The sequence below is a fragment of the Thermobia domestica genome, chromosome 13 (assembly GCF_964235325.1).
Source record: "Thermobia domestica chromosome 13, izTheDome1.hap1.1, whole genome shotgun sequence".
Lineage (NCBI taxonomy): Eukaryota > Metazoa > Arthropoda > Insecta > Zygentoma > Lepismatidae > Thermobia > Thermobia domestica.
This window is the reverse complement of record NC_137466.1, coordinates 10886306-10908353: the sequence shown is the minus strand read 5'-3', so window position 1 is coordinate 10908353 and position 22048 is coordinate 10886306. Positions and strand designations below refer to the sequence as shown.

The 22048-nt window shown below is 35.3% G+C and overlaps 1 protein-coding gene across 1 annotated transcript in view; it reads left to right on the top strand.

Moving 5' to 3' along the window:
• LOC145669117 (uncharacterized) overlaps positions 1-22048 on the top strand; it is a 126543-nt gene that overhangs the window by 52016 nt on the left and 52479 nt on the right. Inside the window, exon 3 of the mRNA XM_081737458.1 lies at positions 17366-17502. Within this exon, the coding sequence (XP_081593584.1) occupies positions 17366-17502 (137 nt within the window). The remainder of the gene's footprint in view (positions 1-17365; positions 17503-22048) is intronic.

Below are 22048 nucleotides of genomic sequence, written 5' to 3'. Positions count from 1 at the left end.
GTACAACAGACGTATAACTGAAAACGCGCTTTATAACACTTTCTGTATAAGTGTTCCATCTATACGTACTTTCCGTATGAAACAATGTAGGAGGTCAGGATCTCAGATACAAATGGACGTATTTAACATATAGCTGACGAAGGTAACATAAGTATATGCATGTGATATACGGAAAACTGTTAGATGTCAGACATCCTGCAACGGCATGATGTAACATCTAAGGGCAGTGCCTATGTAGCATACGTATAACGTATGCTCCGTACTGATTTCTATAGTAAGCAAGAGGATACCGTATATTTGTACAATATACCGCTGTCCGAAGAACGGATTTTTCTCTGTGTAGCTCTAAGTAGGAGTATTACAACCCACCGCCCCCCCAGAAGTCCGTCCTGGATACGTCCCTGCTGTCACCACTATGTTTTAGGCTGACATAAATACAACACAACAGTAAATACTTTTTACGTATTATATTTTGTTTGTTTAGCTTCTCACCAAACTTTAACCGATCGATCACTTTTTTTTTTAATTATTAGCTTCAGTTTCCACATCCTTACATGACTACCAATTATACAGGAACATGAACGCAGAAATATCGAGAATAATTAAAACTGTCCATCTTGAGTCGGACTCGAAACCACGATAGATTGCGCCTCGTGATTCAAAGCTAAATATCCGAAACCACTCCCCTATCTCCATCGGCATCCAATGAGTCACAGAAATAACAGTATTTATGAGAATATTAGACGTACAAAAGTTATTTAAATACTCCATTGCTATTTAATTTTAAAAAATATGTAAAGAAAACATAGTACATTCTCTGTACATAATATGTACATGGAGTTCAAGTGTGATTATTATACAGCCTATTTACTTAAAAAACTTGAAATGAGGTGACAATATATATAATGTCCACTGCTTTGTTGAAACAAGAAGCAAGTATTCATCTGTATAACATTAAACTAACTTAACCCAGTGGCGGTCGGTGGATTGTGGTTTCGGAGGTTGCAGTACGAACGATAAGAGACAGAAGATATAAAGTGGACTCATTGACTAATCAGCATAACTTTAGATGCAAATGCTATGTGACATGTGAAATTAAATAAAATTATGTTTTTAAAATGTAAAAAAATGCAGAACATTTTATCCGATTAATCACCTTATTTAATTAGTAAGTTCATTATCTTCTCTTTGATTGGAGCAAATCTGCCTAATACATGCTGGTTGAACTCTGGTATTCTTGTTGTCAGGTCTCTTTCGATGGAAACCATAACCATTGGTGATAACCTTTCTTGGGACATTCAATTCCTTGAAAGTGTCAATTCTTTTTGATGTGGAAAAAAGCTTTTCTTCTTTTGCTGACGCCATAGGTACAGTTAATATTAATTTCAGAAGTTTTGTAGATTCACTAAATAATTTCTCTTGCTAACAATTCATTCTAGCGAACTCAGCCCCTGACAGTGATCCGAATTCCTCTTCAGCGTAGACTGAAGAGAGTTCGTAGCAGAGATTCATCAACATCATAGGTATTCTGCCTTTATTGGCAGGTCACTTGCCGCAGCTGAGAAGCTTCCATGCTCCACGGTCCTCCGCTAACCTTTTCGTCTTCACGTATGATCTTTCTGTTTTAATATCATCCATTAATTGTAGTCTCCTTCGCCCCCTCCCTCTCTTTCCCGCCACCATACCCTCTAGGACGTCCCTCATGATACAATCTCTTCTTAGGCAATGTCCAAACCAGTTTCTCTCCCTCTTCCTAATAATATCTAAAAGTGTTCTTTTCTCACCCACCATTTCTAACACTCTCTCATTCGTTTTCCGCTCTACCCAACTAATTCTTTCCATTCTTCTCCACACCCACATTTCGAAGGCTTCCAGTCGATTTTCGTCACCTTTACGTAATGTCCACGTTTCGGCCCCATACAGTACAACACTCCACACGAAGCATTTTATGAGTCTTTTTCTCAACACTTTATTCAAGGTCCCACAAAACAGTCTTTTCTTCCTCCTAAAGGCTTCTTTCGCCATTCCTATCCTTGCTTTTATTTCACGTTCGCATTTCATGTCATTACTAAGAATACTACCCAGGTATCGAAAACTATTCACTTGTTCTATTTTCTCCCCTCCTACTTTCATATTTGACACAGACCCCTTCGTTCCAATCACCATGGCTTTTGTCTTTCTAACATTTATTTTCATCCCATATTCTTCAAAGACCTTTCTCATTTTTTCTAACATTTTATTGATTTTCTTTTCAGATTCTGCAACAAGCGCCATATCGTCTGCAAAACTTATGCATCTAATCATTCTACCTCCTACCGAAATGCCATCATCATCATGTAGGCTCTTTTTCACTATCTCTTCTAGATAGACATTAAATAGTGTTGGCGAGAGGCAGCATTCTTGTCGAACTCCCCTTCCAATTGCACTCTCTTCCGTCAGTTCTTCCCCTATCCTAACATTTACTTGTTGGTTCATGTATAAGTTTCTTATGAGTCTCCTATCTTTCCATTTCAACCCTATCTTTGTTAGAACTCCAAACAACAATTCCCAATTCACGCGGTCAAAAGCCTTTTCTAGATCAATAAATACAACATACACCTCTTTCCCTTTTTCTATAAATCTTTCACCGATCGCTCTTAATAATCCAATAGCATCTCTTGTGCCCTTGCCTCTTCTGAACCCGAACTGCTCCTCCTCAACATCTTTATTTGTTCTTCCATATAACCTTCTGTTCAGTATTCTGAGCAGAATTTTAGCTGCATGAGATATGAGACTAATAGTTCTATAATCCTCACATCTCTTTGGATTCGATTTCTTAGCCATCGGTATCATGATCGTTTTCAGAAAGTCTTTTGGCCATTCTCCTGTTTCATATATTTCATTGCATAGTCGCAACAATTCTTTCTTTCCCTTGTCTCCTATATTTTTAATGAATTCGATTGGTATGTTATCTATTCCGGTTGCCTTTCCATTACTAATCTCGGATACAGCCTTTTCAAACTCATCCCGAAGAATACTAAATCCTTTATCATCCTCGCCTACTTCATTTTCTACTTCAACATTTAGGCTACACGGTCTATCCCTACTCTCATATAAGTCTTCAACGTATTCTTTCCACCTTCCTATGACCTCATTTCCCTCGCTGACTACCTTCCCATTCTTATTTTCTACTGCCATCATAATACCCCCTTGTTTCCTCCGAATTTCCATAGATTTCACCTCCTTGTACATTTCCTCATATTTCCCAACTCTTTCTAATTCTTCTATGTCCTCGCATTTACTTTTGTAAAACTCTTCCCTCGCTCTGTCTGTTTCTCTTCGTAATTCATTATTTAACTTTCTGTACGTCTTCCTGCCCTCTTCTGTATCAACCTGTTTCCACATCTTCCTCTCCCTCATTTTCTGCAACATCTGCTCTGTAACCCATGTTTTTTTTAGCAGTTTTGTGTTCGCGGTAACCTACTGCTTCTTCTGCAGCCTGCTGTAAGCAACGTTTAATATATTCCCACCGTGCGTTACTACCTGCGCCTATCCTTTCCTCGTTTGAACATTTTTCTTCGAATTTTTCAACGAAAAGATTTCTTATTTCCTCGTTTTTCAACTTTTCAGTATTCAACACTTTGTTACCTACTTTTCTTCTACCTACAGTTTTCAGTTGAATATCTACTTCGGCCAGCACAAGATTATAATCAGAGAAAATATCAGCCCCTGGAAGGGTCTTCGCGTTCTTTAAGCTATTCCGATACCTTTCCTGAATCATAACAGAGTCTATCTGAAATCTTCCGCCGTCTATTGGTGATTTCCATGTATATCTTCTTTTCTTGTGCTGATTGAACCAAGTGTTCCCAATTACTAGTGAATTCTGTCTACAGAAATTCACCAGTCCCTCTCCCCTTTCATTTCTTTCGCCTAAACCATATTTGCCTACGATACTACCTTCCTGTTTTTCTTCCACAACTACATTGAAATCTCCCATTAGAATTATGCATGCACTCTTCTTCTCCCTATCTATAATTTCTTCTATTTTCTCATAATTTTCCTCTACTTCTTCATTTGCATGCGAAGTCGTCGGTGCATATGTCTGTATCACTACTAGATCCTTCGTTTTCCCTTTAAGTCTTAACATCATAACTCTATCATCAATAAATTCTACTTTCACTACCTTCTCCTTTAAGCGCTTTCCAAGAATTATTCCTACGCTATTATGACCGCCCTTTTCATTACCTGAGTAAAACATTCTATATCCTTCGCTGTTCAATACCCCATTATCTTTCCATCTAACTTCACAAACGCCTACCAAATCTAAATTATTTTGTTTCATTTCTTCTTTAAAATTTTCTAATTTTCCTCCCTGTAACATAGTACGTACGTTCCATGTCCCTATCCTAAACCTTTTGCTCTTCCTTGTCTTTCTTTCTTTGTCTGTCTTCCCCCCATTATTACTTTCTCGTCCAATAGTCCTTCCCAAGCCATCCCCTTCCCGGAGATCCGAATGGGGGATATTTTACCTCCGGAACTACATTTTGACCTGCGAAAGACCATTGTTCATATGTTCTACTTTTGCTGCCAGCACTAGTAGAGCAGAGATTAGTGTTATAAAAAATGTAAAGAACACACTTTATTCACAGTTTATCTGGGAAAATTGAAAATAAATTGTGGAAATTTATCTAGTGCGAACAACATTACTGCCATGTGATGTCCTGTAAATTTAAACCGGATTTTCCGAAAACTCTCCTGAATTGCCCTTTGCTTGTTTTGTCTAAGCCTTAATTGCAAGTTTTTCCTTAGTTGAAAGTTGGGTATTTTTTTGGTAATTTATTTACAGAAGTCATGGTTCTGTAAGTTATTTACAGAAGTGTATTAAGTTATTTACGTACAATTCATTCAGAATTTGTAAGTTATTTGCAGTATTAAAGCACACACAATAAAATTAAATCTAATAACTAATAACCAAAATAGCTGATACAAAAAAGGTACTGCTATATGAATTGCGAATGTCACATATTCATACATCAACACACATACACACACACACACACACACATGTGCGTAAAAGAAAAAAAAACTACATTCCAAATCATCAGTCTTGGTTGTTACGCAATGCACGATGAACACAATATACTTCCACATGAAGCGAAACAATGCTTCTCAATGTTATACGTTCTGGAAAGCAAACCTTGAAACCCGCCAGGTGTAGGATCAGCATGTAACAGAAGCGAAAAGTCAAAGAACGTCAAAACAAACAGCATTGCCAGTTCTACACCCAGAAATGTTTGCTGGGAGGGGTCCAAAGTATTTGAGGCAGGTCTAATACGTCTAGGTAATATCGAACGTGTATTATACTGCAGCCGAAAAGACAATAAGTAATTCTTAATTATTGTCACCTATATTTTTAGAAAGAATGATAGAACGATTATTTTTATAACAAAAGAAAGAGTACATGATGAGGCATAAAATAAAATATTTAGCCTACATCAATAATTTCTGTGTTAAACAAGTATAGTTCGTTAGAAAACTCTACAAATGTTAGTCAAGTTTCGAAATTCTTGGGAGGTCCGGACCCGGTGGACCCCCTCGTGGCTACGCCCCTGAGCATTGCTAACTGGTCCTAAATTCAACGTGTCGTTCCCCATCATACAGTTTTATATGGAAATTATCAAGAATATAAAATATACTTATTTTTATAAAAGAAATATGTAATACTAAAATACTATCCAAAGAGGGGGAACTCTACATATTGACTTATTAATATTTGGTTCACAAATTACTGGAGAAGAAGCCTTCATTATCTACGAGTATATAAGCTAAGAATTAACTTGTAAATGCGGGTCTACTTTCATTTGTTTTCTGCTCTACTACATATTTTCTTTCTTAGTTTGTAATTCTGCAATCACTTTAATTGTGATTATATTGATTTACTTCAGTATAGTCCCCTAATTTAAAAATATGAACGCATAAAAAAAATACCATTTGTTAATTGCTAGTGAAATAAAATTCAGAAATTTTATTTAGCGCGAAAAACCTTCTCGTTCACTGGAAACCGTACTGTGTTGCAGAGGGGAAAGGAGACAACATTCGCTCCAATTGCGACGCTGAAGGAATCTGATCGTTGTATGCTCACTGGAACGTAATATAAATTAGAGACTCTATGACGGATTATTTATTTTTCGCTTTTTAAAACAGATTAACGGAATAGCCAGTTACAGAAGTAAAAAATATATTATTTAAAGTATATATGGGAGTATTAGAAAGCATTTTTTTTTCTGTTCTTTACTACTATTGCTAATAATATATTTTTTGAATACTTTGGTCATTGCGCAACGCTGCAACACTAACATTAGCCGCCACTGACTTAACCTAACGTATAAGCTGTTAATTGTATTGTTCTCAATGAAAGGGAATCACCCTGTGGATTTGCGAGGCCTGGGACGAAAGTAAATTTCTGAAACAATGGTGTGAGAATTCCATTTCCAGCTTGAATGAACTATTTGCCACCAACTTTGACTTCTTCATTCATATCAGTGACAGGAATACCAAATTTCACTCCTTGAGTTTGAGAAATACATATATTTTAATCAATTGCATAATAAAATACTGATGTAAAACGTTAAACTCTTATATCGGTGTAGAATACTCCCCCCAAGTAAAATCTTAAGGGAAGTTGCTGCCCACGAGTGAACTTCAGGGACAAAAGGGAAGAGTGGGCTCTGGGGGTCCGGAGTATACACTTTTAAAAAATGCCTTACAAAATCATGGTTAATCATTTCGAAATATTTTGAACCCCGAGATTGAATTAGAAAAAATAAACTCGTTACTTTCCCTGAATAGCCTTAGGTGCGGAGTCCCATGAGTGCGCGACCTGGGACAGTCTTTACAATATTGTATAATCTTCCCAAAATTATGCATTTTCAGCAGTGGCGCACCCACACGGGGTTACACCGGGACCAGACTTCAGACCCCGCTCCGCCTAAAACAGCGTAAGATTATGAAATTAATTTAAAACAATACCTTAAAGTTATGGATTTCACACTAATTTCTCTCATTTTGGACATGTTATTTGTCACCCATTCTCACACCCAATCACAATGAGGCCTGAACGTTGAAAGCAAATGAATGAATTAAATAAATAACAAAGAGGATACTATAAATTCCTGAGCTACCTGACTTGCTCCTTCTGGGCAAAACTTGGACTTAAATGTCATCGGCAGCTAAAACTATAGATTGGAGTCTTAAAAAACTGTTTCTGATTATTTCCTGTCCGTCACATGTCCTGTATGCCGATCGGAGATAGATCTTAAACGGCATAGCGAGGGTCACTATTTATTTCAGGGCCCCAAACACTATGGATTGAACACTACTATTTATCGTTTTCTATTATCATTCGTTTTTCTTCCCTCTTCATTTTCTTCCCTTCTAGGTCAAATATTGAAAAGAAAAACCAGTTACAATGTTTCTAATTAATTTAAATGAGAAGTCCAAATACCAAGTTTCATGTCTCTAGTCCTTATGACTTTGGAAATATTTAATTTTTAATATGAAAATTAGCATCTCTATTTTCCTCTTCCTCATCCAATTTCCTTAAATCCTTCCATAGTGGTATTCTACGTCAAGAATTCTATTTCTTGTCCAAGTTGCGAGTTTCTATCTTAATCCGTTTGGTGTAATCGTTGATCACCCATTTCCTCACAACAAATTCTTTTAGATAGAGAGATTAATAAAAAGAATAATCCACAATTCTTTGAGTTGTGTAAAGCGATAACACTTTCAGAAAAATAATTAGATTGCAGAAATTGCGAAAAGTTTCAGTTAATGGCAACTATTTCATTCTTTCTAGACTTGGCCATATAGTTTATTTGTTAGGGATGCGACAGGATTTCTTTTTGATATGCCTAACGTGATTATATAAGTAATAGTAGTAGAAAAATGATCGATCTGGCTCATATGAGAACAACTCAGGAGCCCATGGGAAATCGAACACCTTGAACCGTCCACCAACGGTCTTTTACGACCTCCATTTTACGGGTGTATTTGTTCCCTTTTATGAGCACTTTTTAGGGGGTGTACTCGTTCTTTTTTATGAAGGGGGTGGACTCGTTCCCTTTTTCCATCCCTTATAGCAGATAGAGACTACGAACACATAGCAGAGCAGATAATACATAAGACTACGTAACATAGCAGGGATGTATTCGTTTCCAACCCTTATTTTAACACAGCAGAAATTACATAAGACTACGAACACACTGAATGAAAAATCGAACACCTTGAACCGTCCACCCACGGTCTTTTACGACCTCCATTTTAGGGGGTGTACTCGTTCTCTTTTACGAGCATATTTTTCACCCCTATTTTAACATAACAGAAATAGCACACAATGAGCACATTATAGCAAAGACTACCAACATAGTAAGGGGTATACTCGTTCTCTATTTAACATAGCAGAAATTACATAAGACTACGAACACACTGAATGGGAAATCGAACACCCTGAAATAGGAGTGTATTCGTTCCCTTTTATGACCACTTTTTGGGAGTGTGCACTTCTCTCAACCCATATGTTAACATAGAAGAAATTACACAGAGACTATGAACATAGCAGATTGATAACACATTTTCCAACCGCCTATTTAACATAGCACATATTACATAATATAGCAGAGCTAATAAAAGAGTATGGCTTATTTTTCAACCCCTATTTTAACATAGCAGGAATTACACAGAGGCTAAGAACGCAGCGCTTCTATGTAACTTAGCAAAGACTACAAACATAATAAGGAGTGTACTCGTTCTCTTGTATAACCAATTTTTTTAACCCCTATTTGATCATAGCACATATTACAAAAGGCTATATAACATAGCAAAGCTAATAAAAAAGTATGGCTTATTATCAACCCCTAATTTAACATAACAATTCGTTCCCTTTTATGAGCCTATCTTAGGGGTGTATTCGTTCTCTTTTAAGAGCACATTTCTCAACCTCTTTTTAACAGCAGAAATTACATAAGACTATGCAAAAAAAGCAGAGCTACCAAAACAAAATAAATGAAATGAAATCTTTAAGTGTTACATCGCACGATTATGCCGGTTAGGCTAAAAGAGAAGGTGATAATGAAAAATGAGTGAAATGAAGAAGGTGGAAGGAAACGGGAGAACCCCCTAGAAAGCCCACGAGCACGGTATTTGAGCTATCAAAAGAGTATGGCTATCTTTCAACCCCTATTTTAACACTTCGTTCCCTTTTATGATCTAATTTTAGGGATGTATTCGTTCTCTTTTTATGAGCACTTTTTCAACCCTTATTTTAACATAGCAGAAATCACACGGAGTATGGTTTATTTTTCAACCCCTATTTTAACATACCAGAAATTACATAACACTATGTAGCATAACAGAGTATGCTTATTTTTCAACCCCTATTTTAACATAGCAAAAAATTACATACGACTATGAGCGCTCGCTTGTTATGGTCAATTTGTCAACCCTTATTTTAACATAGCAGAAATTACAAACAGACTACGAATACCTATTTTAACAGCACTAATCTGTAATAAGGGGGATGTACTCGTTCCCTTTCATCAACCCCTGTGTAACAAAACATTTGACAATTACTGCATGTCCAAAAAGAACTAAGCATCGTGGTCAAAACCAGAATAACTCGTAAACGGAGCCACATATTGAGGTAGTGTTTCTACATTTAGTAATAGGTCATCAACTACTATATGTTCCAAAAGTACTGACCATCGAGGTCAAAGGTCAAATATTTAAACCAGAATAAATCGTAAACGGAGCTACATATTGAGGTGGTGTTTCCACATTTAGTAATAGGTCATCAACTTCTACATGTCACAAAATACTGACCATCGAGGTCAAAGGTCAAATATTTAAACTCGAATAACTTGTAAACGGAGCAACGGATAAATTTGTGTGACCTATTCAATTTTGTACTAAAGAGAAAAAAGTGAAGAAGTAATAAATTTGAGTGGCTTAAAAAACAGTATTTTAAGTACCTCAGAATTTCTGTACCTTTTTGGGTATTAAAATAAACGAAAAAATGAATTTGGATGCAGTATTCAAACTAACCCTTAAAGGCAAAAAAGAACCATTTTGTACTATTTAAACAAACGAAAGGATAAATTTTGAGTGAGTTTTTCAATTTTGTAGCAAGAAGAAGAAAAGCGAAGAAGAACCATTTTTTAACTAACTCAGAATTTCATATAATTTCGTAATACTCAAATAAACGAAGAAATAAGTTTGGATGGAGTATTTAGTTTTGTAGGAACCAGAAAAAGGTGAAAAAGGACCATTCTAACTAGCTCAATATTTCTGTACAATTTTGTACTACTAAAAGCAACGAAGGAATTAATTTGGGTAATCTATTTTATTTTTGTACCAATCAGAATAAAATCAAAGAAGGGCCATTTTAACTAGTTCAGCATTTTATACCTTTTTGTGCTATTCAAATAATAGAGGGAATAAATTTGAGTGGTCTATTTTATTTTTGTACCAATCAGAAGAAAAGCAAAGAAGAACTATTTTTTAACTAACTCAGAATTTCATATCATTTTGTAATACTCAAATAAATTAAGAAATAAACTTGGATGGAGTATTTAGTTTTGTAGGAACCAGAAAAAAGTGAAGAAGGTCCATTTTAACTAGGTCAATATTTCTGTATAATTTTGTACTACTCAAATGAACGAAAGTATAAATTTGGTTAGTCTACTTTATTTTTGTACCAATCAGAAGAAAACCAAAGAAGAGTCACTTTAACTAACACAGAATTTTATATCATTTTGTAATACTGAAATAAACGAAGAGATAGATTTGGATGGAGTATTTAGTTTTGTACAAAGCAGAAAAAAGGAAAGAATTACATTTTGTGCTAATAAAGAAACAAAGAAATAAATTTGTGCTGACCAAAAAAGGCGAAGAAGAATCATTTTAACAAGCTCAGCATTTTACACCTTTTTGTGCCATTTAATAAATAAATAAACATATTGGGGTGTTCTATTTCCTTTTGTACCAACGAGAAGAAAGCGAAGAAAAAACACTTTTAACTGGCTTAGAATTTTATACCTTATCGTAATATTTGAACAAACGATTGGATACATTTGTACCAAACAGAAAAAGCAAACAAATACTATTTAACTAACTAATAATTTTTGTGCTACACAAAGAACGGAATAAATTTGTACTAACCAGAAAAACCGAAGAAAGACCATTTGTAAATCATCTTGTACTATTTAAATAAACAAAGAGATAAATTGAGTGACCTATCCAATTTTGTACAAATGAGAAATACCATTTAACTAGCTCAGAATGTCTATACTTTTTGTACTATTTAAACAAATAAGGCAATATATTTGTACTAACCAGAAAAGCGAAGAAGTTTCATTTTAACTAACTCAAAATATTATATCATTTTGTAATACTCAAATAGAGGAAGGAATAAATTTGAGTGACCTATTCAGTTTTGTAGCAAGCAGAAAAAGGAAAGAATTAACATTTTGTACTATTCAAATAAAAGAAGGAATAGATTTGGGCGGCCTATTTAGTTTTGTACCAACCATGAAAAAAAGCGAAGAATATCCATTTTAACTAGCTCAATATTTTGTACCTTTTTGTGCTATTCAAATAAACGAAGGACTAAGTTTGAGTGACTTGTTTAATTTTGTACCAAGCAGAAAAATTGATGAATGAATAAATTTTGTATGCTTCTTTATATTTGTATTAACAATTAACATGCGGAAAAGATCTATTTTAAATAGCTCATTATTTATGTACATTTTGTACTAAAATAAACGAAGGAATAAATTTTGATGGTCTACTTTCTGTACTAACGATAAAAAACAAAGAAGGACCCTCTTCTACTACTCAAACAAACGAAGGAATAAATTTGAGTGACCTAGTCAATTTTGAACCAACGAGAAATGCCAATTTAATTAGCTCAGAATTTCTATGCCGAGAAATGATAAGTTAACTAGCTGAGAATTTCTATACCTTTTTGTGCTATTCAAATAAAAAAGGAATAAGTTTTTACTAACGAGAAAAAACAAAGAAGGACCATTTTAACTAACTCAAAATTTTATATCATTTTGTAGTAATCGAATAAACGAACGAATAAATTTGTGTTACCTTCTGAGTTTTGTAGCAAGCAGAAAGATCCCCTTTTAATTTTGTACCAACCAGGAAAAAAGCGAAGAAGGTCCATTCTAACAAGCTCAATATTTCTATATAATTTTGTGCAACTCATAAAACTTGGGTGGTGTATTTTATTTTTGTAACAATCAGAAGAAAAGTAAAAAAGGTACATTTTAAGTATATCAGGATTTTATACATTTCTGAGGGATTAAAATAAACGAGTGGTTCATTTAGTTGTGGTGCTACATTTTGTGTATCTTTGTGTCACCCAGAGAAAAGACCACTTTAAAGTAGCATTGCCTCTCCCGTCACGTAAAAATATGCACTATATAAGCAGCTTTTCCTAATTAGACTGCACTAAAATTACACTAAAATAATGTTAATAGCCGATTGTCTTCCAAACTAGTAAGGTCCCCTCTGTTATATAAAAACAAATTTGGCAGGCCTTAGGACCCTCACTATATTAGCAATACAAATGTTAGGTAACGCATTCTGAACGTTCCTTTTTTATTTCATTTAAAGTGAATTTATATTGAGAAGCTTAAATATCTGCAGCAACAGAAAGAATAATTCAGCAGTCTTTATGGATGGTACGCAACATGGAACATTGAAAACTTTTCTTTTCCTTGATGAGCTGATTCTTACTTTGATATGATCTCTTCTTCTTCTGGCTTTCCTTCTGCTTTTTCCTCTATCAGCACGGTGATTCAAAATGACCAAGCATGCTGTTTCTTATTTTCTATTATTGTCACGATTCGTCGTCCTTCATCACTTTTCTTTAGTACGTCTTCATCCCGTAATAATACCAATTGCTATGGAGTATGTTCTACAGAATTAAGTTATAATTGAATTATGGCGCAATTCTCTTCTGTAACCAAGGGAGCACTGGTTTGTTAGAACGTACGTTCAAATATTTAGTTAGTGACCGGGAAACTTTGGTCTTTAGCGTGGCCATTAGCATTTAATAATCCTATACTAAGTGTAAGACCTAATTCGCTAAACACACGTCAATACTCATATAACTATTACTTAGTAACGGGAGAGGCAATTAAAAATTTATTTGGCAATGCTACTTTAAACTGGCCTTTTCTCTGGGTGACAAAAATACACAAAATGTTGCACCACAACTAAATGAACCACTCGTTTATTTAATCCCACAGAAAGGTATAAAATGCTGAGCTAGTTAAAATGTACCTTCTTTACTTTTCTTCTGATTGTTACAAAAATAAAATAGACCACCCAAATTTATTTGAGTAACACAAAAAGTACAGAAATATTGAGCTTGTTACAATGGACCTTCTTCGCTTTCTTTTTCGTGGTTAGTATAAAACTAAAAGAGGTTTTTCTGCTTGCTACAAAACTGAATAGGTCACACAAATTTATTCCTTCGTTTATTTGATTACTACAAAATGATATAATATTCTGAGTTAGTTAAAATGATCCTTCTTCGATTTCTCTCGTTAGCGTAAACTTAGACACTGACATTTTTGAATTTTACGTCCCACAATTATGCCGCCTAAGCTAAAGGAGGTGATGATGACAAATGAATGAAAATGGTGGAAGGAAGAAAGTGGGTGGAAACGGGAGACCCCGAGGAAACCCACGCACATGGTGTTTCTCCACCACAAAGTTCACTTGGCGAAAGCAGGGTTTGAACCCTGGACCCCAACCACCAGAGGTGAACGCTCTAGCACTGAGCCACCGTGGCTCACTATTGTAAACTTATTCCTTCGTTTATTTGAATAGCACAAAAATGTATAGAAATTCTGAGCTAATTAAATTGGCATTTCTCGTGGTACAAAATTGACTAGGTCACTCAAATTTATTCCTTCGTTTGTTTGAGTAGTAGAAGAGGGTCCTTCTTTGTTTTTTATCGTTAGTACAGAAAGCAAACCATCAAAATTTATTCCTTCGTTTATTTTAGTACAAAATGTACATAAATAATGAGCTATTTAAAATAGACCTTCTCCGCTTGTTTTCTTGTTAATACAGAAGTAAAAAGCATACAAAATTTATTCATTTATCAATTTTTCTGCTTGGTACAAAATTAAACAAGTCACTCAAATTTAGTCCTTCGTTTATTTGAATAGCACAAAAAAGTACAAAATGCTGAGCTAGTTAACATTGACCTTCTTTGCATGAGCCACTCAAATTTGTTCTTTTGTTTGTTTGTGTTAGTTATAATGGTGCAGATATATTGAGCTACTTAAAATGGGCATTCTTCGCTTTTTTTCGTCGTTGGTACAAAACTAAATAGGCCGCCGAAATCTATTCCTTCTTTTATTTGATTAGTACAAAATATTAATTCTTTCCTTTTTCTGCTTGCTACAAAACTGAATAGGTCACTCAAATTTATTCCTTCCTCTATTTGAGTATTACAAAATGATATAAAATTTTGAGTTAGTTAAAATGAAACTTCTTCGCTTTTCTGGTTAGTACAAATATATTGCCTTATTTGTTTAAATAGTACAAAAAGTATAGACATTCTGAGCTAGTTAAATGGTATTTCTCATTTGTACAAAATTGGATAGGTCATTCAATTTATCTCTTTGTTTATTTAAATAGTACAAGATGATTTACAAATGGTCTTTCTTCGGTTTTTCTGGTTAGTACAAATTTATTCCGTTCTTTGTGTAGCACAAAAATTATTAGTTAGTTAAATAGTATTTGTTTGCTTTTTCTGTTTGGTACAAATGTATCCCTTCGTTTGTTTAAATACAAAAGGAAATAGGACACCCCAATATATTTATTTATTTATTAAATGGCACAAAAAGGTGTAAAATGCTGAGCTTGTTAAAATGATTCTTCTTCGCCTTTTTTGGTCAGCACAAATTTATTTCTTTGTTTCTTTATTAGCACAAAATGTAATTCTTTCCTTTTTCTGCTTTGTACAAAACTAAATACTCCATCCAAATCTATCTCTTCGTTTATTTCAGTATTACAAAATGATATAAAATTCTGTGTTAGTTAAAGTGACTCTTCTTTGGTTTTCTTCTGATTGGTACAAAAATAAAGTAGACTAACCAAATTTATACTTTCGTTCATTTGAGTAGTACAAAATTATACAGGAAAATTGAGTTAGTTAAAATGGACCTTCTTCACTTTTTTCTGGTTCCTACAAAACTAAATACTCCATCCAAGTTTATTTCTTAATTTATTTGAGTATTACAAAATGATATGAAATTCTGAGTTAGTTAAAAAATAGTTCTTCTTTGCTTTTCTTCTGATTGGTACAAAAATAAAATAGACCACTCAAATTTATTCCCTCTATTATTTGAATAGCACAAAAAGGTATAAAATGCTGAATTAGTTAAAACGGCCCTTCTTTGATTTTATTCTGATTGGTACAAAAATAAAATAGATTACCCAAATTAATTCCTTCGTTGCTTTTAGTAGTACAAAATTGTACAGAAATATTGAGCTAGTTAAATTGGAGCTTTTTCACCTTTTTCTGGTTCCTACAAAACTAAATACTCCATCCAAAATTATTTCTTTTTTTATTTTAGTATTACGAAATTATATGAAATTCTGAGTTAGTTAAAAAATGGTTCTTCTTCGCTTTTCTTCTTCTTGCTACAAAATTGAAAAACTCACTCAAAATTTATCCTTTCGTTTGTTTAAATAGTACAAAATGGTTCTTTTTTGCCTTTAAGGGTTAGTTTGAATACTGCATCCAAATTCATTTTTTTCGTTTATTTTAATACCCAAAAAGGTACAGAAATTCTGAGGTACTTAAAATACTGTTTTTTAAGCCACTCAAATTTATTACTTCTTCACTTTTTTCTCTTTAGTACAAAATTGAATAGGTCACACAAATTTATCCGTTGCTCCGTTTACAAGTTATTCGAGTTTAAATATTTGACCTTTACCTTGATGGTCAGTATTTTGTGACATGTAGAAGTTGATGACCTATTACTAAATGTGGAAACAGCACCTCAATATGTTTCCTCGTTTACGAGTTATGCGGTTATAAATATTTGACCTTTGACCTCGTTTTTCAGTACTTTTGGGACTTGTTGTAGGTGGTGACCTATTACTAAATGTAGAAACACTACCTCAATATGTGGCTCCGTTTACGAGTTATTCTGGTTTTGACCACGATGCTTACTACTTTTGGGACATGCAGTAATTGACGAATGTTTTGATACACAGGGGTTGATGAAAGGGAACGAGTACATCCCCCTTATTACAGATTAGTGCTGTTAAAATAGGTGTTCGTAGTCTGTTTGTAATTTCTGCTATGTTAAAATAAGAATTGAAATATTGACCATAACAAGTGAACGCTCATAGTCGTATGTAATTTTTTGCTATGTTAAAATAGGGGTTGAAAAATAAGCATACTCTGTTATGCTACATAGTTTTATGTAATTTCTGGTATGTTAAAATAGGGGTTGAAAAATAAACCATACTCTTTTATTAGCTCTGCTATATTATGTAATATGTGCTATGTTAAATAGGCGGTTGGAAAATGTGTTATCGATCTGCTATGTTCATAGTCTCTGTGTAATTTCTTCTATGTTAACATATGGGTTGAGAGAAGTGCACACTCCCAAAAAGTGGTCATAAAAGGGAACGAATACACTCCTATTTCAGGGTGTTCGATTTCCCATTCAGTGTGTTCGTAGACTTATGTAATTTCTGCTATGTTAAAATAGAGAACGAGTATACCCCTTACTATGTTGGTAGTCTTTGCTATAATGTGCTCATTGTGTGCTATTTCTGTTATGTTAAAATAGGGGTGAAAAATATGCTCATAAAAGAGAACGAGTACACCCCCTAAAATGGAGGTCGTAAAAGACCGTGGGTGGACGGTTCAAGGTGTTCGATTTCTCATTCAGTGTGTTCGTAGTCTTATGTAATTTCTGCTGTGTTAAAATAAGGGTTGGAAACGAATACATCCCTGCTATGTTACGTAGTCTTATGTATTATCTGATCTGCTATGTGTTCGTAGTCTCTATCTGCTATAAGGGATGAAAAAAGGGAACGAGTCCACCCCCTTCATAAAAGAAAATGAGTACAACCCCTAAAAAGTGCTCATAAAAGGGAACAAATACACCCCTAAAATGGAGGTCGTAAAAGACCGTTGGTGGACGGTTCAAGGTGTTCGATTTCCCATGGGCTCCTGAGTTGTTCTCATATGAGCCAGATCGATCATTTTTCTACTACTTGTAATAATATTTAATTACTTATTTCATTATTTACATTAATTAATTTATTTATTTATTTATAGATGGAGATCGAAAAAGCGATAGATGCCTTGGAACATCAGAAGCAGATGCTGGCAGACGATATGGACACCTACTTAGACTATGCTTTTAACCTTCAAACGTACTATCTGTACATAGTCTTCGGGGTGCCCATTGACTGGTATGTATGTTCGAAATGTTTTCCTACATTTTTACACTCACTTGTTATATCTCTTAATGTTCATTAATACATACTGTGCTGTTTCCGTGCAGTGGTCCATAAGGTTTCTTTTTAGACTTCCACATTGAAAATTCATTGGGTTGTCTTTTTTTAATTCGCACATGAGGTCCAGTGCGTGTGCAGTGTATATATATATTTTGTCTTGCATTTAGAACAAGTCACAGTCTGTCACCTCTCCTCTTATTGTGGAAAACTTCCTCCGCTACATAACACTCATATTACAAAATATTTTCCCATTCCAACGTCAACTTATACTAGATCATGTTATTGCAGCAGCCTCTGCTATATTTCAAGTTAACTTATATGCTACATATTCTGGACCATACGTTCATTTCCATATTGCTCCACGAGACACAGCAGTTTAACTCCGTAGTTTTGTGTATGAATATGGCTCTTACACTTCTTTTTCTGAACATTCGTTCTTTAGCGCAACACCGAATACTATTTGAGCAGTTACTGTTGGAGGAAAATATCGATTTATTTGTACTAAATGAGACTGCACTCAAACCTGGTACTCATGTCCGATTTCCTCGATATCAATTTCTTCGCCGCGATTACGCAGACAATAACGTACGAGCCCAAGGTGGCGCTGCAATTGAAGTCCGTAATAAACTCACTTATAAATGCAACTCTGTTCCGCAGCATATGCAGTTACCGAACACCTAGTGACAACAGTTTACGTTCCTCATCTTATATTAACAGTAGCTACAATATACGTTCGACCAGGTTATATCATTCCTCTTGCCTTCTTCACCTATTTGTTTCACCACTTTAAACATCTTGTCATATTAGCCGACGTTAATATTCACAGTCGCTCTGTCCGTGATAAAGCTGAGTTTTTCGATCATATAACTTAATTTAAATGGGCATGTCCATCAATTGCCCAAACATCCGCGACCAAGCAGTCAGACTACACCCGATGTTGTTATTAGCACTGCCTCTATGGTCGATAAATGTAATATACATGTACTAGATTGTATCGGCAGCGACCATCTTCCGGTGAAAGTCGTTATCAACCATCAGAGACAACAACTATCTGAATCAAATATGAGAACTATCATGTTATACGACAAGGCGAACTGGTATCAGTTTCGTACTGATATAGATGTTGCTCTTGCCTCCTTTGTACCACCGACATCAGAGACCGACCTTAATAATACCGTCCATAGCATTAGCACAGCTATCACTAGTAGCGCCAACAAAAACATACCTACATATCGAGGCAAAACATACCAACCTATGCTACCTCCGCAGTACTTGGCTCTCGTCAAAAAGTCTCGCACTTACTTTCGAAAATACGAACAAACACGGAATCCAGAGTATTTGACTCAAGTAAGACGATGGCAAAGGACAGTTCATAACTATATTGTTGCTCATAAACGGCTTACTTGGAGCAAAGCATGCAATCAATTGAATACAGAGTCACATCCCACGAAATACTGGAAAAAATTTCATCTTCCAACTGGACAGACAGTTAGTTTATCTTATCCTCTCATACAGGATAATCAATCTCTAGATACAGATCAAGATAAAGCAGACGCTTTAGACACACATCTTCAGTCAGTATTTACACCTCCGCCTTGCACACATCAATTCAGCCCTAGAGTTTCTGAAGAGGCAATTGCAGAATTACTTCAACCTTCCATCCAGCACACTTTAGAAGCGGATAATCCTTTGACTCGTGAAATCGCATCCGCGGAGATACAGTCCATCATCAAGCGGAAACGTAGTACTGCCCCAGGCTTTGACCAAACAACTTACAGATCACTTAAGGAATGTTCGGTCAATTTTTTCATATTTCTAGCATCGATATATACATTTATGCTTAGAACTGGTTTCTATCCTCTTGAGTGGAAGGTATCTAAAGTCTGTATGTTTCTGAAACCCAACAAACCATCGCATTCCGTACAGTCCTATCGTCCAATCCAGTTAACTTCCACGTTAGGTAAAGTCTTTGAAAGAATACTCGTATCTCGTTTACACCCATGCATTATGGATCTACAACTTCTACCTCTCCATCAAACTGGATTTCGACCTCATTATAGCATAAATGATCAATTACTTCGTCTAACTACCATTATTACCAATCATTATAATAAGTCTCTTCCGTCATGCCTCGTTTTAACGGATCTGGAAAAAGCTTTTGATCGGATTTGGCATTATGGATTATTTTATAAACTTCTTAAACTGGGTCTTCCTGTTACATACCTCCGAGTCATATTTTCTTTTCTACTCAACCGAATAGCCTATGTCAGCATAAACAACTCATTATCATATCCAGTCTTCCCATACACAGGAGTACCGCAAGGCTCTAGTCTATCTCCTCTTTTGTACATACTTTATGCTTCCGATTTACCATCTCCATCACCGAACACTTATCTCTTTCAATATGCTGATGATACAGCTTTTCTTACACTGGGAAACACGATACAACAGATTAATACAAACTTACAGACAACAATTACTAGCTTTCTGAATTGGTGTAGTAAATGGAGACTTTCAGTTAATGAAGACAAAACACCATCACTTGTTATTTTACCTCCTAAATGCCGCAGCAAAGTTAGACGAAATCCAAATTTACTACAGATACGTGTGGGAGATCACTTTCTTCAGCCAGCAAAAACTGTCACATACTTAGGAATCATTTTTGACAATAAGTTGCGATGGACACCCCACCTTCAGAAACTTGCTATCAAAGCAAAGAACCGTTTACAACTTCTTCGTCGTCTGGTTGGCCAGACCTGGGGTTGAAATTCTAGAGAGACATGCCATTCATCTTGCATTTAGGATCAAACTTCCGTATCATAATACTGACTTGTATGAAAAAAAATACCTTTCCTCCGCTTGTTCAACACATAGCACAATTGCGTCATCAGTTCATAACTACCAGTCTCCATGATCGTAAAGATATCTTTCTTGACACCATATTTACTGATTTACAACAAGAATCTCAATCTAAGTACTGCTATACACCACTCAGAGGTTTGCTTTCCATATACATCCGCACCCTTCCAGCAGATCACCATCATGCCATCTTTTTTCGTCACCAACTCATCCGTCAACATCTCCCGCATCTTTTTCCATCATAGCACTTGTCTCTCTACAACACTAATCTGGGCTTACCCCATATTTCTCATCAGTCCTGAGACGATCCAGGACAGAAGATTAATCTGCATTTGTTTGTACTAACATCTATATGTTGTGTTGTGGCGTTACGAGCACCTCACTCATCATCATTTATCCATTTATGCATTTTCTACGTTATTCATTAGTTTCATTTTTCCGCACCTTTTTGTTATCTTTTTCCATGTGCACCTCTCATTACTAGTTTGTTATTATTGATATATTATTAATGTTATTGTTGTTTAATATCTTTATTTTTTGATTTTTTGTTAGTGTATAATAACAATGATTGTTTCACAGCTCCTTAACCAACTATGAGTTTAATAAAAAATAATTGATGCTCCCACACCCCTGGCCAAGAGAGAGGGCGAAACCCTCTAGTGGCCGTTTCTTTACACCCATTGATTCCAAGTTCTTCACCAGTCAACAAATGTTTTACTTAAATTGATGTCCATCACCTTCCAACTCAATAAGTAAAGTACCGTTACTACCCACCACTCTTAAAAAAAAAAAAAAAAAAAAAAAAAAATTCTTTAGAACTACCTTCGTCAAAAGCAATTACAGAGAAGCCTCCCTTAACGGACACCTCTCAATAACGGACACCTCTATAATATGGACAGATTTGTTTGTCCCGGCAAAAATATATGCTCTCTTACGGAACAAAACCCTCCCTTTTACGGACACTCTCAGATACGGACGCGGACAGTCCTTTTCTCCCCAAACGTTTGAATAACCTCTTCAGAACGGACAGGAATTGTTCTCGGTTCTGCGATATATTACAGTATACAGAAAAGTCTTTTCCCCATAAGTGTATCTCTCGAGTCCAAACCTGGTGAACCTTCAAACAGAATAGCTGAACTTGTAATTTTTCCGCAATAAACTGCTTTCTGGCAGAAATCCTAGAAAATTTTCAATAGGCAATAACACTCATGCAAGGTTAGTCGTAAGGCCAGGAATTCTATGCGAAAGATCTTCCCTTCCCTAACAAATTTAATCCTTTTCCTCTGGACTTTGCATCTTTACCGACAATTTCATAGATAAGAAAACAAACATTGTTTGTTTTACAACAACATTTTCAACGAGCAATGCTACCTCTCTTACTTTTTTGGAAAAGAAACATTTTTCTTTTACTCATGATACTGGAACCAGTCTGGGTTGGAGTTTTCCCAGCTTCCTTTTTTTATTTTCTGTAAGAGGATATTCTTTGTGATTGGGCCTGGGCCAATAAATATGCACCCCCAATAGCTTGCCTTTTCATCCATTCTGTCAACGAAGATGCCGCGCACACAAACACACACACACATGTTTCTTCTGCAATCGTACTGAGGATTTTTAGAGGACACTTGCTAGTGAGTTTTATTAC